This window comes from Myxine glutinosa, chromosome 4 (genome assembly GCF_964187855.1).
Source record: "Myxine glutinosa chromosome 4, kmMyxGlut1.1, whole genome shotgun sequence".
In the NCBI taxonomy this organism is placed as follows: Eukaryota; Metazoa; Chordata; class Myxini; order Myxiniformes; family Myxinidae; genus Myxine; species Myxine glutinosa.
Genome location: NC_136264.1, coordinates 161344794 through 161365179, shown reverse-complemented (window position 1 = coordinate 161365179; position 20386 = coordinate 161344794). Strand labels below are relative to the sequence as shown.

The window sequence follows — 20386 nt, the reverse complement described above, 5'->3', positions numbered from 1 at the left end:
ACAGTGTCTACTGATAGTTATGTTGATTATCGACCTGTGCAAAAACGATAGTGAGCAGATAACGAGAGTTACCCGACACCGGCAGCGGCCCTTTGAAATCCATCGCCAATCGCTCCCACGGTCTAGTAGCCCTGACCAGCGTCCCCATGGGAGGGTTGTAAAAACGCGGTTTGAGTTCTGCACATACAGCACAGTCGCGACAGACCTGGCGAACGTCCTCAACCGAGTATGGCAGATTATGACAACGCACAAAATGAGCGAAACGCGCCACCCCAGGATGACAGAGTGTCGTGCAAAGCGCGCAGACCCTCCAAAGATGTGAGGCCCGCACACGTTGCCGGCCCCGACAAAGCGTCGGCAACCGCATACGTTGCCGGCCACGATAAAGCGTCGGCAACCAGGTTATCCCTCCCTACGTGGTGATGCATCAATCCTACGTGGTGATGCATCAATCGTTTTGAATGAACTCATTCCCTCGGTGCTTGGTTTCTGGTGTCACTGCCATGGCACGGTAACCGCTACATGGCTCATGTCCAGAAATAAAGAAGCATTGTTTCACACCAACCCTCGTATACTCATCTATATACATATTAAAAGGAGCCGTGTCCTTGCGTGTGCAACGCTGCTTTGCACACACGAGGGAAAAAATTCCAACTTGGCGTTGTGGGGGATTGAACCACATCAGATAGTTTACAACTCAGTGACTTTAACAATTCGGCCACAGTATGTTACACAACATCGTTTTTTATTATTAGTTGGCAGGGTGGCCGAGAGGTACGCAAACTCATCTCTCAGCCACCAGGCCTGAGTTTGAATCTCGATCCAGCTATAAACTGTCATCCTTGTGTTTCACAGGTAGTGTGATTCATCAATGTGTGTGCCGTCCCTTGGACGGACGTTAAACTGTGATGATGTTGAAACTATCATTAGTTGATGGACGTTAAAGACCCCATGGTGTCCTTCGTGAAGAGTAGGCAAGCAATCACAGGCAACATTAACAAATTACAAATTCCTGTCCTAACCTGGTGTTCCCTCTATCCCAAGAGAACAAAGTGCAAAAAGAGTCAACCCCCAAGGAGGTAGCTACACTCGAAGCTGCGGAGGCAGAGGAAGAGGTAGTGGTAGTGGTAGTAGTAGTAGTACTAGTAGTAGTACTAGTAGTAGTACTAGTAGTAGTACTAGTGGTAGTACTAGTGGTAGTACTAGTGTTTGATTTGTATCAAGTACTAATACTAGTACTAATGAGCGAAACGCGCCACCCCGAAACCCGCCACCAGTACTAGTACTAGTGGCGAAACGCGCCACCCCAGGATGGGTACTAGTACTAGTATTAGTATTAGTACTAGTATTAGTATTAGTATTAGTATTAGTACTAGTATTAGTACTAGTATTAGTACTAGTATTAGTACTAGTACTAGTATTAGTACTAGTAATAGTATTAGTACTAGTACTAGTAATAGTACTAGTATTAGTACTAGTATTAGTACTAGTACTAGTATTAGTATTAGTACTAGTATTAGTACTAATATTAGTACAAGTATTAGTACTAGTAATAGTACTAGTATTAGTACTAGTATTAGTACTAGTATTAGTACTAGTATTAGTACTAGTATTAGTACTAGTATTAGTACTAGTATTAGTACTAGTATTAGTACTAGTAGTACTAGTAGTAGTAGTAGTAGTAGTAGTAGTAGTAGTAGTAGTAGTAGTCGTAGTTGTTTTCATTATGAAGGATCCTTCCCAGAAGAGGAAGCAGGACTAGAGTGTCGCAGTAAAACCTCAGCGAGTTCATATTTTTCAGGTAATAATACAAACTCCCAGAAAAAGGAGAACATCAAAGTTGAAAAGCCACACCAAGCCAAATAGGGCAGCACTCACGGCCTGTAATGGAGGCTGTAGGGTGGGTTTGAAACCATGAGTTGGCTAATGATAGAGATAATGACGAGGATGAGTACTGGCAGCAGTTGCACAAACATGGTGAATCCTCCCTGCAAAAAAGGCAAAGGCAAGTGAGAACTGGCAAACAGCCAGCACATACATTTTACTATAATTTGAGAAGAGTGTTTGTTTGACTTCTGTGCACAACTGAACCACTGGACGGAATGAATTGAAAACTGTTGGTCGTACTCAAGGTGAGCACGGGAAGGTTTTAGACCAGCGATCCCCAAACCCTAATTTAAACACCCCCCCCCCCCCCCCCACCCTCTAAATCCTGGCGGTCTCACATCAAAAGCATTTTCTCCGACAATTTATATCGTAGGTAGTACCGGTACCATTTGGGTTGCGAGGCGATTGCGATTTCAAAGTTTGGGTCGTGAACTAAAAAGTTTGGGAACCACTGTTGTAGATGGTTAAAAAAAAAAAAATCATGGTCTGAGGTGGGGCACCCCCAATTCTCTCATTTTTAATGTGCATCGTATAACACCGCTGCCGGTGGGGGTTGTAGGTGTTACAAGTCATGCCATCTAATCCTACGGGAATTAACCCATCCGTAAAGACAGGTTCATTGCCAGTGAGTAAAAAGAAGCAAATCACTAAACATGACCGACAGACAGGAAGACAAGGAGACAGATGCGGAGGGGCTCTTTTGTTAAAAAGACAGCATCCAACATTACATGCGTCCTGCTGTATTTTATTTATTTATTTTTAGGAAAAAGCTCTCCAGAACAGTGCTTTTTACTCCACCCTCCTATCAATGTGATACCACCCAACAACACTCATCGTACACCAAAGTACAATTACCTTTCTAATCGTACTGGATTACAGTCAATATTTTCTATGAGACCGTGAACATCTTTTGTTCATTGCTTCGTGAAATAACCTTCCTTTGCTTCCTTGGTAACCGGTAATAATAGCTTCCAGTTTCCGCTGTTTTACATCTCATGCTTTGTTTATCAATACTCACACTCATTCCATTCCAATCACTTAAAGGTTCACAGCCACGGAATCTCACTCAAAATACATTTGATGTCATCTAAATGAGTCTTTTTATGGTGAATTCAAATATGGCATTGATTTTTTTGTTATATTCACTCTGAAACATTAAAAATGAAAGAAAACCGAACCACTTGGGAACGCCCCTAAAAATTCTGCCCCATACCTCAAAGCCGATGACGTAATCCATGTGACGTCACCTCCAGAACGCAGCTCGCCCGCAAGCACGCTCCACGTGCATTTGCTTGATACAAATCAAACACTTGTTTTAACTCCAATTTACATTCTGTTTCCACTTTTAGTGAGAAGTAGGGGTCTGTGCAACCATTCATGAACTTTATTTGGTGCAAATCGGATAATTTTTAGCCGAGTTAATTCAGACCGTGAGTTGGTAATTATATAATTCACACAGTGCAATACGTGCAGGCTGCTCCACGGAGCGACCTTGCGGGCTTATCAACGAGGCGAGGCATGACACACATGTGTCTCAGCATACCTCAGATCAAGTTTGAAAACCAGCATCAGCCATGCATAAATTTGCACATTCGATCATTTTTGACAAAGTTATGGCACTTTGAACTTTGGTAGGGGACATGTATTGCAGCGCAATACTCAGAATGCTTGTTAGTACGAGTAGTACGTGAGCGTGAACGAATTATACGGTCATGATTGATGATGATATCTACATTGTATCCAGTCAACACTTACCCTCATTCTTTTCCGTTTCTCAGCTGCTGTTATTCCACTTCTTTTTTTCTCTGTGTCGGGCTTAATTCTGCATTTAATTACCGGAACGGCATCAGGCTTGAGCCGTCTCAACTTTCTGATGTTAAATTCTGAGTACAGGCCACTGTCGTAGTAACTATCGCTGAAGTGTGCGCTACATATAACGTTGGAATCACTTGGTCCTTGCCAGTTTGACCTCGTCAATCTTACCTTTCCCGTCCAGATTTTCCACAGATTTGCATCCTTAGGAAAAAGGTGAAGACTAACTCCATCTTTTGTTGTGTTGTTGCAACCTGCAACAAGGCACCTTGCAGGCATTTTCGCTGTTTATTAACCGATGAACTTTGGAATAACTCGACGATCGCAAATCAAAAGTAGAGTACGTACAAATTACAAGGAACGGATTGCGGGCCGAAGCATAGCGAGTCGAGATGGCATGGACTTTGTTCTGGAGGTGACGTCATACGTCATGTGATCTGGTAGCAGTGAAATTCGGTTTTTTTTTAGGGCGGGGCTTAGCAGGGTGCAAGAGCGCTAAAAATGAAAGAAAAAAAATTATATAAAAAAAATTAGCTATTCCTTATTACAAGAAATCGATTTCTATTTTTTAAAAACTGATACTCATACAAATAAGTCAAAAATGTTATGCATTTCTGTGCACCTTTAACTCGATGACTCAGATTCATCGTTCCAAGGCACTTTTAGTTTATCTTTTTATTTTTATTTTTTTTTCATATCAATTCAAATCCTGCCTAGCCTGAGTTTGAATTCCGATCCAGTTATAAACTGCCATGCTGAAGTTTCACAGGTACACAACAACACAACAACAACATGCATTTTAAGGCCATTTTCCCTGCTAGAGCGGGGGTTAGCCTTGTAGTCCGGCAGCTAAGCTAAATATAGCATAACAATTGTGCATTTTGTGAGGAAAGCACCAAATTTGGCACACTAGTAGATTATCATATTATGAAAAGATCTGGATATTGGGCCATCTCAGATTCAGAGATTTGATTTTTGCAAGATTTGCAGATTTTGCAGATTTGCAAGCTGAGATTGCAACGCCAGGGACGGCCGACTCCTTCCTGCGAGCTGCCCACGTCACCCGCACAAGAAGAGCTCATCAAATCACTCCAGCGGCACTGCGCATCCTGCAACACCGTGCGTATGAACGCCACTGTATGACATATGCTCATGATGCAGAAGACCTGCCTGAGTTCGAAGACTGGTGTCACCAGAGAGGAGAAGACATTCCCAACTTTCAGTACTGGGCAACTGTGCTGGAACTAGAGATGTTGGTACTGGTCTACGTGCGTTCTCTGCGGCAGGCTTCATTCACGATGTACCTTGATGCCCTGACGGAACTGGTCCCATGGTTCCATGCCTCAGACCACACACACTATGCCAGGTGGGTCCCTGTTCACCTGAGGGACATGGTTGCACTCCCAATGAAGCACCCAGATGTAGCCAGATAATTCAGGGCTGGCAACTTCACTGTACAGAAGATGAAGAAGGTGTTCTCTTCGATCCCAAACGAATCGAAATCTTGCAAAAATCAAATCTCTGAATCTGAGATGGCCCAATATCCAGATCTTTTCATAATATGATAGTCTGCTAGTGTGCCAAATTTGGTGCTTTCCTCACAAAATGCACAATTGTTATGCTAAGTTGCCCCACTATTGCGGTCCCCATGACAATCTTCTCCATTTTGCCCTATTTTCTGCATCTCCCCTTGTTAACCCCCTTGCCCGCATTTCTTCTTCCACCATCTTTAGCCAAGTCTTTCTCGGTCTTCCCCGTCCTCTACTTCCTTCTACATTAACTTCCATCACTCTTCTCAACCAGTCACTTTCATCCTTCCTCAATACATGACCAAACCATCTCAACCTGTTCCTCTTCACAGCATCAATCACAGGCAATATTCCCATCATCTTTCGCAATTCATCATTTGTCTTCCTCTCTCTCAACGATACTCCGCACATCCATCGAACCATTCGCATTTCCACCCTTTCCAGCCTTCGTTGCTGCTCTACGTTCATTACCCATGTCTCGCTCCCATAAATCATAACACTTCTCACACATGCAGCATACACCTTTCCCTTCAGCTTCAGCGACACTCTCCTCCTCATCAGCACGCCACTCAGTTCCCGAAACTTCTTCCATGCACATCTCACTCGAGCAACCGTTGCCGAGTCTGATCCACCTTCTCCATTCAGCATGTCTCCGAGGTAGCAAAATGTTTTCACACCTTCCAGCTTCACGCCGTCTCCAAGATCCAACTCAACATTTCCTCCATCTGCAGCTCCCTCTGTGCACACCTTACATTTGAATGTAGCTGCCACACTGGTAAATGACCCTCTCAGACCACTACATTTTTGATGAACCCACTCAGCACACATTGTACATTGAATGGAGTTCACTCCGACACCCTTCCTGTACACAGCACACGGCCACTTCCCAGTTCTTTCCACCTCACCACATGCTTTACCACTTGCCATCACCTTTGTCTTTCCGATATTCACCTTCAGACCTTTTGTCTCCATATATTCCTTCCACTTGTTCATCTTTTCCTTCAGTCCATCCATACTTTCCGCAATCAACACCAGATCATCTGCATACAACAACTCCCACGGTAAACCCTCCTTTACGTTCTGAGCCAGCACCTCCATCACAGCTACAAATAGTAGTGGACTTAGTACCGACCCCTGATGCACTCCCACCTTCACCTCAAACTCACCACTGTTCCCGTCCTTCGTCCTTACAGCTGTGCGCGCTCTTTTGTACATTGCCATCACTACTCTGATCAACCATTCCTCCACTCCTAACTTCCTCAATGCCCATGTCAATACTTTGCGTGGAACCCTATCGAATGCTTTCTCCAGATCAACAAACCCAAAAAACAACTTCTTCCTCTTATCCATGTACTTCTCCTGCAACTGCCTCACAATGAATAGCGCATCTGTCGTTCCTCTTCCTGGCATAAATCCAAACTGCATTTCGTCGATCTTCACTTTCTTCCTTATCCTCCTCTCCAACACCCTTTCCAATACCTTCATTCCATGCTCCAATAACTTTATCGCTCGGTACAAGCCACACTCCAGAGGGTCACCTTTCCCCTTGTATAGAGGGACGATGGTACTCAGTTCCCAATCCACTGGAATGCGGCCTTCTTTCACCACCAGATTACAGATCTCTGTCATTCTCTTCACACCCCAACTTCCTGCTGCCTTCAACATATCTCCCACAACTCCCGTCGGCCCTCCCGCTTTCCCACTCTTCATTGCTTTGATCGCTTCCTCAACTTCCTTCTCAGTTATCTTCTCTGCCGGTCCTAAAACTGGGTTACTCTCTATGTTGCCATCCCATTCATTCTCTGTATTCAACAGCATTTCCATATATCTTTTCCATCTTCCTTTAATTCCATCTGGGTCGACAACGATTTGTCCCACTTCATCCTTCAAGCAACTCACCCCCATCACATCACACCTCTCTTTCGCTATGTGCTTTGCAATCCTGAATACTGCTTTCTGACCCTCTTCTGAATCCAAGCGTTCTCCGAACATTTTCCTACATGCCTCCTGCGCCTTTGCTACCTCTTTCTTTGCAGCCTTCCTGGCTGCCTTATAACTTTCATGCTCTGCTGTTTCTGCTCCCGTACCCTTCGCCTTCTGCCACTCTTTGAACTTCTTCCTCTTCTCGTCAATCCTCTTTCCAACTTCAACATCCCACCACCATATTTCCGAGTGCCTCGGTGGTCCTTTTGTCCATCCACATACCTCACCAACGGCTCCCAACAGACTAGCTTTCATTGACATCCAACCACTTTCAAGCTCAACCACATCATCCTCTACCCTACTCAGCCTCTCTTTTAATGCCTCCCTTACTGTCACCTCTTTCAACCTCCACACCTTCATTCTCGGTTGGTACTTCAACCGCCGAGCTCTCCTCGCACCTTTCACCCTTATGTCGCAGACAACCAAGTGGTGCTGTGAAACAGCCTCCTCCCCCGGCATCACCTTTGTGTCCCGGAGGTGCCCCCTATCTCGCCTACGCACCATCAGGTAGTCAACGGTTGTCGTCGACCCACCTGACGTGTATGTAACAAGCTTATTGTCCTCTTTCTGGAACTGAGTATTACAAATCAACAAATCAGCTCCATCAGCAAACTCCAAAATCCTTTCACCTTCTCCATTTCTCACACCATATCCGTAACCCCCATGAACTCCCTCAAAACCATCCATACTCCTTCCCACATGTCCATTCAGGTCTCCTCCCACCACAACAACTTCCTCATCTTTCACGTTTTCCATCAGCTTCTCTATCGCACACCAGAACTTATCCTTCTCTTCATCGCTTCGACCAACCTGCGGAGCATATCCTGAGATGACGTTCACCAAGAGCTTTCCAATCATCATTTTCACCATCATCAACCTATCACTCACTCTAGTCACACTCACCACACTGTCTACAAACTCCTCAGAAAACAGGACACCAACACCATTCACGCCCTCCGGGCACCCTTGCCACACAAACTTGTATTTCTGTCCCTGCCTACCCTTCACCATTCTCACACCACTTCCCTTCCATCTCGTCTCTTGCACACAACATATGTCCACTCTTCTTCTGACCAATACTTCCACCACTTCTCCTGATCTCCCTGTCATTGTCCCTACATTCCATGTCCCAAACCTCAGAAACCGATCTCCACTTCGGGCTGCACCCTGCCCATATGTAGTTGTAATTGTCATGGTTCTCTTTTTTGAGGCAATGTTTTTTATGGCCGGATGCCCTTCCTGACGCCAACCCTCTTAGTCGTCTCTTACGACACGCAGGGATACGGTGTACCTATTCTGACCAGGGTACACACTGGGAAACGTTTAAAACAAAACATGGAAATTCTGGGGGGGGGCATCAGCATCACGGCTGCGGTTTAAACATATTCCAACAATATCCAAACAGAACCATGAAAACCATGAAAAACAATCCGGTTTGGTTTTCAAAGTTTCACAGGTATAGAGGGGTCAATATATATTTTTGAACCCGAAAAAAATTGATACAAAAGGTTTTTCAATGGATTCTGGTACCATTGGGCATGCTAAATAACATACTAAAAATCTAGTAACATCTGACTTACGGAAAGGGGTCATTTTCAAGATGGCGTCCAAGATGGCCACCGGGAGCTTAAAATGGCCATATCTCAATTATTATTCAACCTAGAAAGGTGGTTTTGGTGTCTAACCCTAGGTTTTATGGCCCAAGGAATCCAATTGAATCAATGAAAATTACCATCCAGCATTATGGTTCAGCTACGACCATTGTCTTTGATGGCTATGAGGAAGGGCCGTCCATTAAAGACAACACGCATCAGAGAAGAGGACACAATATTCATCCCATTGTCAGCTTCACTGCTGAGACAAAGTTCTCAGGCAAGAAGGAGGAGGTCCTGTCAAGAGATATCAATAAAAAGAGACTGATCGGGATGATAAGTGATGAACTGAGAGAAAGGTATTGCACTGTGGTCAATGCACCTGGAGATGCTGACGTAGATATAGTAAAGGCTGCAGTGGAGGCATCTCTTCTACACACCACGACACTGATTGGAGAAGATACTGATCTCCTTGTCTTACTCCTTTACTATGTGCAGGGAGACAGTAAGAGCCTTTATTTCAGATCAGACAAGTCCAAAGCTGATGGCAGTTTTAAAGTGTATGACATCAACCGTCTAAAAGAAATCCTCGGACATGACATGTGTTCTCAGTTGATATTCATCCATGCCATGACACGACTTCTCGGATTTTTGGTGTTGACAAAAAGACTGCTTTCCAGAAGCTTGTAAAAGGAGACCCTGTCCTTCGGTCTTGTGCCAACACATTCACCATCCCAAACCAGACCACAGAGGTGATCGATGACCTTGGATGCCGAGTAATGGCTATCCTCTTTGGTGGCAAGTGCAAAGATTCCCTTGCAACAATGCGATATAACACCTTCAGCAAGAAGGTTGTCTCTGCTTCGTCTTTTGTAACACCCGAACGTCTGCCCCCAACTGAATCGGCTACCAAACTTCACTGTCGTAGAGCGTACTACCAGATCATGGTGTGGATGGGAAAAGAAGAGGGTATGGATGCCATGAAATGGGGGTGGAGCCTGCAGGATAATCAGTTTGTCCCACTTATGTCAAGAATGAACGCTGCTCCAGACAGTCTCTTGAAGGTCATTCATTGTAACTGCTCCACTGCCTGCAAGACACTCCGCTGCTCTTGTAGACGATATGGACTACCATGTACTACTGCCTGTGGACCGTGCAAACTTGAAGAATGTGACAATCCACATAACAAGTTTCTTCCAGAGGAGTCGGAGGATGACGATGAATAGCGACTAACTGTATAAGACAACAAATGCCTAATGGGCTGGTAAACCTGGCTTACTGGATTACCTGATTACTTTGTGCTTATTTAAGTAATTTTGATGATTTCCTGGGTGCCTTAAACCTAGGTATACACACTGAAAAAATCTCTCTAGGTTGACTACTATTCGACAGAGCCATTTTAGTGGATCAGGATGTCACCTTGGGATGCCATCTTGGACTTGTCAATAAATAATTAATTGATGGTAATTTTATTGATTCAATTGGATTCCTTGGGCCATAAAACCTAGGGTTAGACACCAAAACCACCTTTCTAGGTTGAATTATAATTGAGATATGGCCATTTTAAGCTCCCGGCGGCCATCTTGGACGCCATCTTGAAAATGACCCCTTTCCGGAAGTCAGATGTTACTAGATTTTTAGTATGTTATTTAGCATGCCCAATGGTACCAGAATCCATTGAAAAACCTTTTGTATCAATGTTTTGGGGGTTAGGTGAGTTTTTTTTTGTATATTGACGCTTCTCGTAGGGGGTTCATCAATGTGTGTGCCGTCCCTCGGATTGGCGTTAAACTGGGCGGCCCGTTCGTGAAGAGTAGGTAGGCAAACTATTGCCAGCACCATGCCCAAATTCCAAAATTCCTGCCTTTACTTCGTCGAACGCCAAGCCTGGCAGGCCAATTCGTAAAAGACTTGGGCCAAACACTTCCCTCGGCCAACCCCACAAGAACGCGTGAATGCAGAGCAGGTCTCAAAAATATTCCATTTGTCAGAAAACACACCAAAAGAACAAGTGACGCTTACATCTCCTTGGTGGTGCTCAGCTCGGTCTGGGCGCTGGTGGTAGGCAAACCGCGAGCGTCCATTACTGTACACATGAACATTACCTGCAATACATTAAATATACAGTATATAAATATATATGCATCTACGCATATGTAAATAAATCGAAAAAATTGTTGTATCAAATCATTTTCTTAAAGGTATCCATCACTACAAATTTAAAGTCCATTCTCACACATTGCATGACCACCCATCAAATATGGAGGGGGGAGGGGAGAGGGTTTTGGGGGAGGGGACAAAGATGGCTTTCAGACTCGTAAAAGTATAGACTACATTTTAAATGAATCACAACGGAAAAGTTCTTCACAAGGCAGCATCATGAGCCCCACCACCCACTCCAATACCATTCAAATGGGTTTGCAAATATTTGCATCGACACTCCTCTTCGGAAGGTTTTTGGACTTTATGTCATCATTGGCAACACAAACTGGTTGACCTGTTTAATGTTCCCATGTGGTGCTGGGATCCCAAGTTCAAACCTGATATTATAAATATGATTCAAAATATACATTTCAGAGGATTTCAGAGCATTGCATTTGATAGGAAGCATTTTTGTGCCCATCCTAATTTTCCCGAAAGACAAAAAACAACCATCAAGTATGGACTCGCTGGGTTTTCACCAACAGTTTCCCAGCGACATACTCGAGAATGATTTTCAACAATAATCACATTGATTATGCAAAAAGATTGTCTCTCTCTACCTATTCCCCTTGAACCAGAAAAATGTACAACATGTAACCAGATCAAATGGAAGTCCAAATACTGCAATGGAGTCATCAGAAGGAACTTGGAGAGGATTCGGGTTTTCAGGCACTACTCCACTACCATCATGTAATCAAGGGCCCAATTACTTGGCATCAATAAGAATTACACTACATCACCAAAAGTATGCGGACACCCCTTCTAATTAGTGGATTCGGCTGTGTCAGCCACACTCATTGCTGACAGGTATATATTAATCAAGCACACAGCCATGCAATCTCCATAGACAAACATTGGCAGTAGAATGGGCCGTACTGAAGAGCTCAGTGACTTTCAACGTGGCACCGTTATAGGATGCCACCTTTCCAACAAGTCAGTTCATCAAATTTCTGCCCTGCTAGAACTGCACGGGTCAACTGTAAATGCTGTTATTGTGAAGTGGAAATGTCTAGGAGCAACAACAGCTCAGCCGCAAAGTGGTAGGCCACACAAGCTCACAGAACGGGACTGCTGAGTGCTGAAGCACGTAGCGAAAAAGATCGTCGATCGTCCAGTGAAAGGAAATCTTAACGCTACAGCATACAATAACATTCCAGACGATTGTGTGCTTCCAACTTTGTGGCAACAGTTTGGGGAAGGCCCTTTCCTGTTTCAGCATGACAATGCCCCATTTGTAACAAAGAGAGGTCCATACAGAAATGGTTTGTCAAGATCGGTGTGGAAGAACTTGACTGGCCTGCACTGAGCCCTGACCTCAACCCCAATGAACACCTTTGGGATGAATTGGAATGCCAACTGCGAGCCAAGCCTCATTGCCCAACATCAGTGCCTGACCTCACTAATGCTCTTGTGGCTGAATGGAAGCAAATCCCCGCAGCAATGGTCAAACATCGAGTGGAAAGCCTTCCCAGAAGAGTGGAGGCTGTTATAGTAGCAAAAGGGGGGGGGGGAGGGGGGGGAGGGGGGGGGAAGAGAGGGGACCAACTCCATATTAATGCCCATGATTTTGGAATGAGATGTTCAATGTTCGGGTGTCCGCATACCTTTGGTCATGTAGTGTACTTAGCACACATCAATTACTTGGCATCAATATGACCCAAACACCCCACTCAAATGTTTCAAGGATAAGTTAACTTAGTATCAACCAACTTTCAGAATGCTAATTGGCATATCTGAAACATAGAACAAAAATGTAAAAAGAAAAAGGAGAGAAAAAACCCAGAAAAAGTAATCAAATTACTTAGAGTGAACTTGGTGCTTATGAATGGAACAAGTACTTGCAAGGAGGACATTATTCAGCGGATGTTAAAGATTCCATAGTGTATTTCACAACCCTGGTGTTGGGCTAGCGGCTAGGGTGCCAGCTTAGGATCCTAGGATCCTGGGTTCGAATCCCGGTCATCGCTGAATTAACACCAGGGGGGTTGACTCAGCCCGTCATCCTTCCGAGGTCAGCTAATTGAGTACCAGTTCACTGGTAATTCCCTGTGTGTCGTAAAAAGGCGACAAAAAGGGTTGGCGGCAGGAAGGGCATCCGGCCGTAAAACATTGCTTCAAAAAGGGGACCAAAAAACAACAACAACCATGGTCCCCGAAAAAGGCCAACCCCCGCTTGCGGGGAAAAATGGCCTCGAAAGGTGGTTTTTTTTGTTTTTTTTCACAAATATCAGCTGAGCTATCACTGGCACCATGAACAAATTCCAAATTCCTGCTTAGCCGACAGTCATGTCAAGCCAGTTGGTTCGTAAAACACTTAGGCCAAAAACTTTCTGCGACTGAACCCACAAGAAGGTGGAACTCATTTTGGTGGTTAATGAATATTAATATTGACATAAACAAAATTGCTCACTTACTCGTGTTTAAGGTCACCTCCGACATGCACAGCCAATATTCATAATACAATACCTTCCTCGTCACACAAAACGATCTATTGTGCGCATAGGGTTTGATAATCTATCTATAATTCCAGTAATCTCTGTGTGTGTGTGTATGCGACCGCTGTTTCTCGACAACTACCGGTCCGATATACTTTAAACTTGCCAGGTATATTGCTGGGGACCCGAGGATGTGCCTTTTCAAGGTTTCATATTAATCGGACAATTACTTACCGAGCTATGTCCAAAAAACGATTCAACCAATCAGAGAGCAGCGAGCTATCGCGTGTGCCGAACGTGGCGAACACACTCTGCCTCGGACGGCACATTTGAGAGCGTATTCATTTATTTCACGTTGGCAAACTATGTTGGCGTTAAACTATGTTTCAAAACTAATTAAAACTACTTTGCGATTCATCGTAACTGCGATTCGTAACTGCCGTTCACTTTGGCTTTGCGAATGGACCAAACCATTTCATGTAAATAGAGGGGGGGGGATTGTCACCGTACTCGCAAGCCGTTCGCTTTGGACCAAACCATTTCATGTAAATAGAGGGGGGGGGATATAATTTTAGATATATATATAGTACGGGCATGCCCTAGTATCTTCAATTCATGTTATTTCACAGATCTCGGTTAATCAATATTTACTACAGACTTGGCATTTAATATGGAATATTTTTTTTGTGGGGGTGAACTTACTTTTCAAGATGACTTAGAACCAAAAGTTCATTGGAATTATGTTGAAATTATTCTAGATTTTGTTCATGTGACCTTTAAAAGAAACAAAAACCACATTTGACATTTCGAAGCAAATAAATTGATCCTTGAAAGTGATGTAAACTGATATCGAACTCAATTCACGGACAGTACTGTGTTAAACGTCTGTACGTTTTCCAGAAGTATCTCTTTATTTTGCACATTAGCCAAAATAAATTTCAACAAAAACAAAAGCTAAATTATGACTGGGATTACGGACAGTAAAATTACAAGTTCAGTATTTCGTGTAACCCCCCCCCCCGAGCATTCAGGAGAGCACGTACACATCGAGGCATGCTGTTCACGAGATTTGCCAAGGTTTGGACAGGAATCGCTTGCCATGCAGTGACAATAGTCTGCTGCAATTCACGCACAGTGGTGGGCTGCTGGTCCAAGTTGTCGATTTGACGCGTTAATTCTGCCCACAAGTTTTCTATCGGATTCATATCCGGGGACATGGCAGGCCACTCCATATGCTCTACACCACGGTCAGCAAGAAAGTGTTGGATCATGCGAGCACGATGAGGCCGTGCATTGTCATCTTGGAAGACAAAGTTTCCTCGAAAGGCTGCACGAGCAAATGGAAGCAATGTTTCTTCCAGAATGACCCTGTACTTGAACTGGTTCAGGTTTCCATTCAGAACAACCAGGTCAGTTTTGCCCCCTGCATGAAAAGCAGCCCAAACGGTCACCCGACCACCTCCAGCGTGGACTCTTGGCACTATACAATCTTCGTTGTGGGCTTCATGCACTTGTCTGCGCACTCGGACGGACACCATCTTGACGATAGACCAGAAATCTAGACTCGTCACTGAAGGTCACGTGATTCCAGTGTCCTGGCTGCCATTGACGGTTCTCTCTGGCCCACTGCAATCGGCGCTGGCTGTGTTGTCTGGTCAGGCGTGGCTTTCTCAGGGGACGCCTGCCACGCTAGCCTGCTTGAACCAGTCGTTGGTTGACTAGCCTTCTGGATACAGGCACATTTGTCAGTAGCTGCCACTCAGCCCTAAGGCGATTAGCTGATTTGGTACGGCCATTGCAGACTAACCGGTGCAGCTGGCGATCATCTCTCCTTGTGGTTCTGCGTGGACGTCCTGGCCTCGGTATTGGAGTAGGGACACCCCTCTGAGCATTTCGTTTCAGGATCTTTGAAACCTGACCTTGAGTGATGCCATACTGCCGAGCAATAGCACGCTGTTTCATGCCAGAATTTCGTAAAGCCACCACTCCATGACAAACAGCATTGTCAAGTTGACGGACCATCTCCAGAGGAAGCGGCAATAACTTTTGTAGACGTGCAGCAGTTGTTTTCCACTAATACAGAACGCAACAACCCTTGTATACCCGATTGTGAAGCCAATCGTCAAATGTACCTGTCCTTACATTTTGTCACGCCACCTGTGATATAATCCTGTTATTGACTTCTTGCTGCGAAAGACAATCAGTGACATGGTTCTTTCAACAAAGACATCACCGAAGGGTAAAAGAAACTCACCAGATTGATATACTGAGTTCAGAAAGTAAACCCAAGTCAAGAAAAAAAATATATTCCATATTAAATGCCAAGTCTGTATTTTGTGACAAATAAGCTATATTCCAATAATCTTGCCAAAGCTGTTTTCTAATACAGATTTTATTCTCGGATCTGGTGTAATATATATACCGCAGTGAAGCTTTGCATTGCCCAATGCTTTGTTCGAGCATGCGTATTGAAGCTTGGAGAAACTAATGGAGGAGGCAAACAGACTTGGGATGCAAGGACAGATAAGGTAAGGTTGTCGAGCGCAGCAAGTACTCTCTGTCAACCTTTTTCAAAACATGTGCCACACATCAAAGTATGGAGAAGAGATTCTTGCAGAAAGTTTTCTGTAAGGCTCGCTTGGCTGTGCCTAGATGGATTTAACATCCGCTGAATAATGTCCTCCTTGCAAGTACTTGATCCATTCATAAGCACAAAGTTCACTCTAAGTTATTTGATTACTTTCACTGGGTTTTTTTCTCTCCTTTGTTTCTTTTTACATTTTTGTTACTACATTTCAGATATGCCAATTAGCATTCTGAAAGTTGGTTGATACTAAGTTAACTTAACCCTGAAAATTTTGAGTGGGATGTTTGGGTCTTATTGATGCCAAGTAATCGTTATGTGCACGCTTGCCTTGTCCATATGGTGGATAAACAAACGTGGGTTCCAATATCATGGAGTACGGCAGTACTCCATATGTAGGGATGCGATGGGGGAAAAAAATGGCCACCCCATCAAATGTGTACAAAATGATGTGCTGAAAAGCTACTGTAGACCGAAATCATAAGCCTTTAAAAGGCACACCTTTTATTCTTGAAGATTTTCATAACCAACAAGAATGTAAAATGCCAGACTACATCGTTAAATTACCAAATCAATAGATCGCAAAATCGATTGCAAAGAAACTAAAAACAAGTGGCATGGGGTTATACTCTAGAGTCTTCCCCTTCCCTCACCCATCCATTCCCTCTCTGCCAACCATCTACAGGGTGTTTCAAAAAAAGTGGACTATTTGAGCAGCCTGATATTATGTCATTTATAATGCTGTACCCTCCTCTTGCAGGTTATGGTGGTGGGGGTATGACATTTCTAACAAGTAGTCAAGAGGACCCTACGTCAACTATGGTGTTCACAGTGGAAGAAAAAGTGAAAATCGTGACTTTGTGGTTCGAGACAAAATCCTACGTGCAGGTGCACCAACGATATGGTCAGTATTACAATGTTCACACCCATAATGGACCTTCCAATGGAAGCATTCAGCAGTTTGTGGAGCACTTTCAAGCACATGGCAGCATGAAAAAAATCATAATAAAGGCAACTTTGGCCACCCACCAAGTGTTACCAAGGACCAAGGGAACATTGATCTTGTGAGAGATTCTGCTTCTGAAAGTCCTAACAAATCCCACCATCGGCATTCCTGAGAACTGGCGATCTCAGCTTCATCCGTGTGGCACATTCTCACTTCTGAACTCAAGCTCTACCCCTACATCATAACTGTTAGGCATAAACTAACTCTAACTGACATGGCAAGATGAGTAACAATGTGTGATTGGTTCAGTGGCTGAATGGAAAGGTATCCAAATTGGATCAACTCCTTTTGGTTCAATGATGAAGCACACTTCCATTTGAATGGGACTATCAACAATCACAACATCTTCTGGGGTGCTAGGCTCTGAGATGTCTCTCAACGGACCCAAGTCCACTTGCTTCTGTGCATTGAATGCCAGATGGGGTATGCTGGGACCATATTGTTTCGAGGACACCAAAGGTAAGATGGTGACAGTCAACGACGAGCGGTACCGCAAAGTCTTACTCCGATTCCACGCTGATCTTGCTCGACTACTGTCTCCAAACCAACTCAGATTTGCATTGTTCATGCAGGACGGTCGGTGCCCCACCAAAAACTGCATGTGAAACCATAGACTTGCTCCACCAGCTGTTTGGAAACCGTGTCTTCAGCCTAGGCACTGCGCATGAGTGGGTGTCCCACAGCCCAGATTTGAATCCATTGGAATTTTTATTTTGGAGGGAGGCTGCCAAAGGTCAAGTTTACACCAGCAAACCTCGAACTCTGGCTGTCCTGAAGCAGGAGGTGGAGGACTACCATCAGGCTACCGTTCCAGCCACTTGCAGACGAGTTGTGGAGAATTTCGGAGTCAGGATCAAAGCCTGTTTGAACAGAGGCGGAGCACACATTGAAAATGTCAATTACAATCAGTATAATGAGCGATTTTAAAATGGCATGGTGTATGCTTTATATCAATGCATCACTGAACGTGCTACCTCTTGTAATGTTTCTACAATAAAACGTTCAAATAGTCCACTTGTTTTGAAACACCCTGTATTCATGGCCACCATACTCGTCTTCCTGTCCCCCATTGAGCCTCAGTGAGTCTGTACCTACTACTGTCACTTAGGTTTTCCATGAACTTATATTTCTGTTTTTAAATTGATATAAAATATAAAATAAAGTCATGAATGAGAGGCAACACTACCACCACAAAACTACACTTCTGAACTACAATTATAAACACAAACTATTTGGGTGTAAAAATGACATCCTAAGCTCACTGGATGCTTGTTGTTGGTCGGGGTGGTCGGATCTTAAACCAAGTGACTTTCACATCAATCTTTAAATGATTTGTGTTGGTCAAATACGGAGACATCCAACTGAAAATCATGAGGCTTGGCATTCCCAATGACCAGAAACTTCGTACTTAGTTTGTTGCTTATATCCTCTGTCATCTCAGTTGTCACAATCTTGAATTATTACCTCCGCCACCGAAGGTGGATGGAGGTTATGTTTTTACCTGTCCGTTTATCTGCTTGTCTGTCAATTGCCTACAGGTCACAATTCTAAACCGATTGCCATTAAATTTTACAAAGTTGTAGAGGTAGTTACAACTGAGAAGACCTTGAGGTCAAAGGTCATCTTGAGGCCAAATTTCTAAAATTGTCATTTTTCATCTGAATGACTTAAGTGCTGATTAAAATCGTTATTTCTAATCTTAATGAAATGGACAATTTGACGTCTCCATGGCAACTTTTTAGTTGGGGGAAGGGCGGATGTTTGAGGATGGATTTTGCAAATATTGTACGACGTCTTTCTTGTTTGTGTGTTTGTTGTGCTACTCCTCCTACAGTTCTGGTCCGATTACATCCAGACTTGCTACATAGGATCAGCATGACCCAATTTAATGTATAGGTGTGTTTTCATCTTTGCTGGTGGTCTTGGGGGAGGGGAAAGGGGAGGTAGGGGTGTTTCAAATTATCTATGTAAATGTGTATCGTGCAGCACCGCCTCCAGGTGGGAGAGAGGATATTACAAGTCCCGACACTTTACAGTCCAGTTTTCCTGTCCCAACGTTTTCCAGTGAAGTGATGTGTTTGGAATTATAAGCAGTAGGCATGGTTTTGCTTCAAGCACATAACTCGGGCTATTTTTATATTCATTTTCGTGAGCTGTCATTTGCCTATAAACCGCCCAAATAAAGGTATGTGTCAGAATAATGTGTTGCATTCATCGAACAAGGTCGCCCGTAGGGTTGGTACTCTGGTAGTTTAAATAACTCCACCTTTTGTAAAGAGTCCAGGTCAATCTTGAACCCCATATAACTATGTTATATACACACAAGGAAATTAGATGCAGGCAGAGGCCATTCAGCCCATATAGAGGGAACAAAAACAAAAAAACAACTAGAAAGAGCAATCAGAGATTGCAGACCCTCACCAGGACGTGTTTTCAGTGTTTTTTAAGTTGTTTAAGTTTTTAAGTTTTAAGTTTTTAAGTTTCTCACCAGTTTTTAGTTTTCAGTGGCTTTTGTGTTAAAACAAATATGGCGGCCGAACCATGTGACCAATGACGTCGTCATTTTTTTTTCTCCACAGATTTATCCTGAGATGATGCTCAAGAAATGCCTTCCCAACTGCTGGTTGGTGTCTTCTTCCAACTGCTGTTTTCAGATCTCCCCACATGCGTTCAATGGGATTTACATCTTGACTCATTGCTGGCCAATTCAGAACAGTCCAGCGTTTTGTCTCGAACCATTCCTGGGTGCTTTTTGAAGTGTGTTTGGGGTCATTGTCCTGCTGCAAGGCCCATGACCTTCGGCGGAGACCCAACTTTCCGACACTGGGTTGAACATTGCGCTCCAAAATGCGTTGGTAATCTCCTGATTAAATGATGCCATGCACACATTCAAGGCACTCAGTGCCAGAGGCAGCACAGCAACCCGAAAACATCACTGAACTTCCTTCATGTTTGACTGTCAGGAAGGTGTTCTTTTCTTTGAAGGCTTCATTTTGTTTTCTGGAAACATAGATGATGTGCTTTACCAAAAAGCTCTAATTTGGTCTCACCTGTCCACAGGACATTCTGCCAGAAGGATTTTGGCTTGTTCAGGTGCGTTTTGGCAAACACCAATCGGAATTTCTTAGTAGTGGGGTACTCCTGGGTCTCCGACCACAGAACCCCCTTTCATTGAGTTGGCGACGGATGGTGCAAGTTGAAACTATCGTACCTTGTGTCTGAAGGTCAGTTGAATCTGTTTGGCAGTTGATCGAGGTGCTTTCTCCACCATTTGAACAATCCTTTGCTGCAATCTTCGATCAAGTCTTCTCTTGCAGCCACGTCCAGGGAGGTTGGCAACAGTGCCATAAACTCCC

At 43.9% G+C, this 20386-nt stretch overlaps 1 protein-coding gene across 1 annotated transcript in view; it reads right to left on the bottom strand.

Moving 5' to 3' along the window:
• The window catches only part of LOC137425455 (dnaJ homolog subfamily B member 12), an 80193-nt gene that overhangs the window by 15358 nt on the left and 44449 nt on the right, over positions 1-20386 (bottom strand). Inside the window, 2 exon segments of the mRNA XM_078776661.1 lie at positions 1879-1988; positions 10826-10908. Coding sequence (XP_078632787.1) covers positions 1879-1988; positions 10826-10908 — 193 coding nt within the window.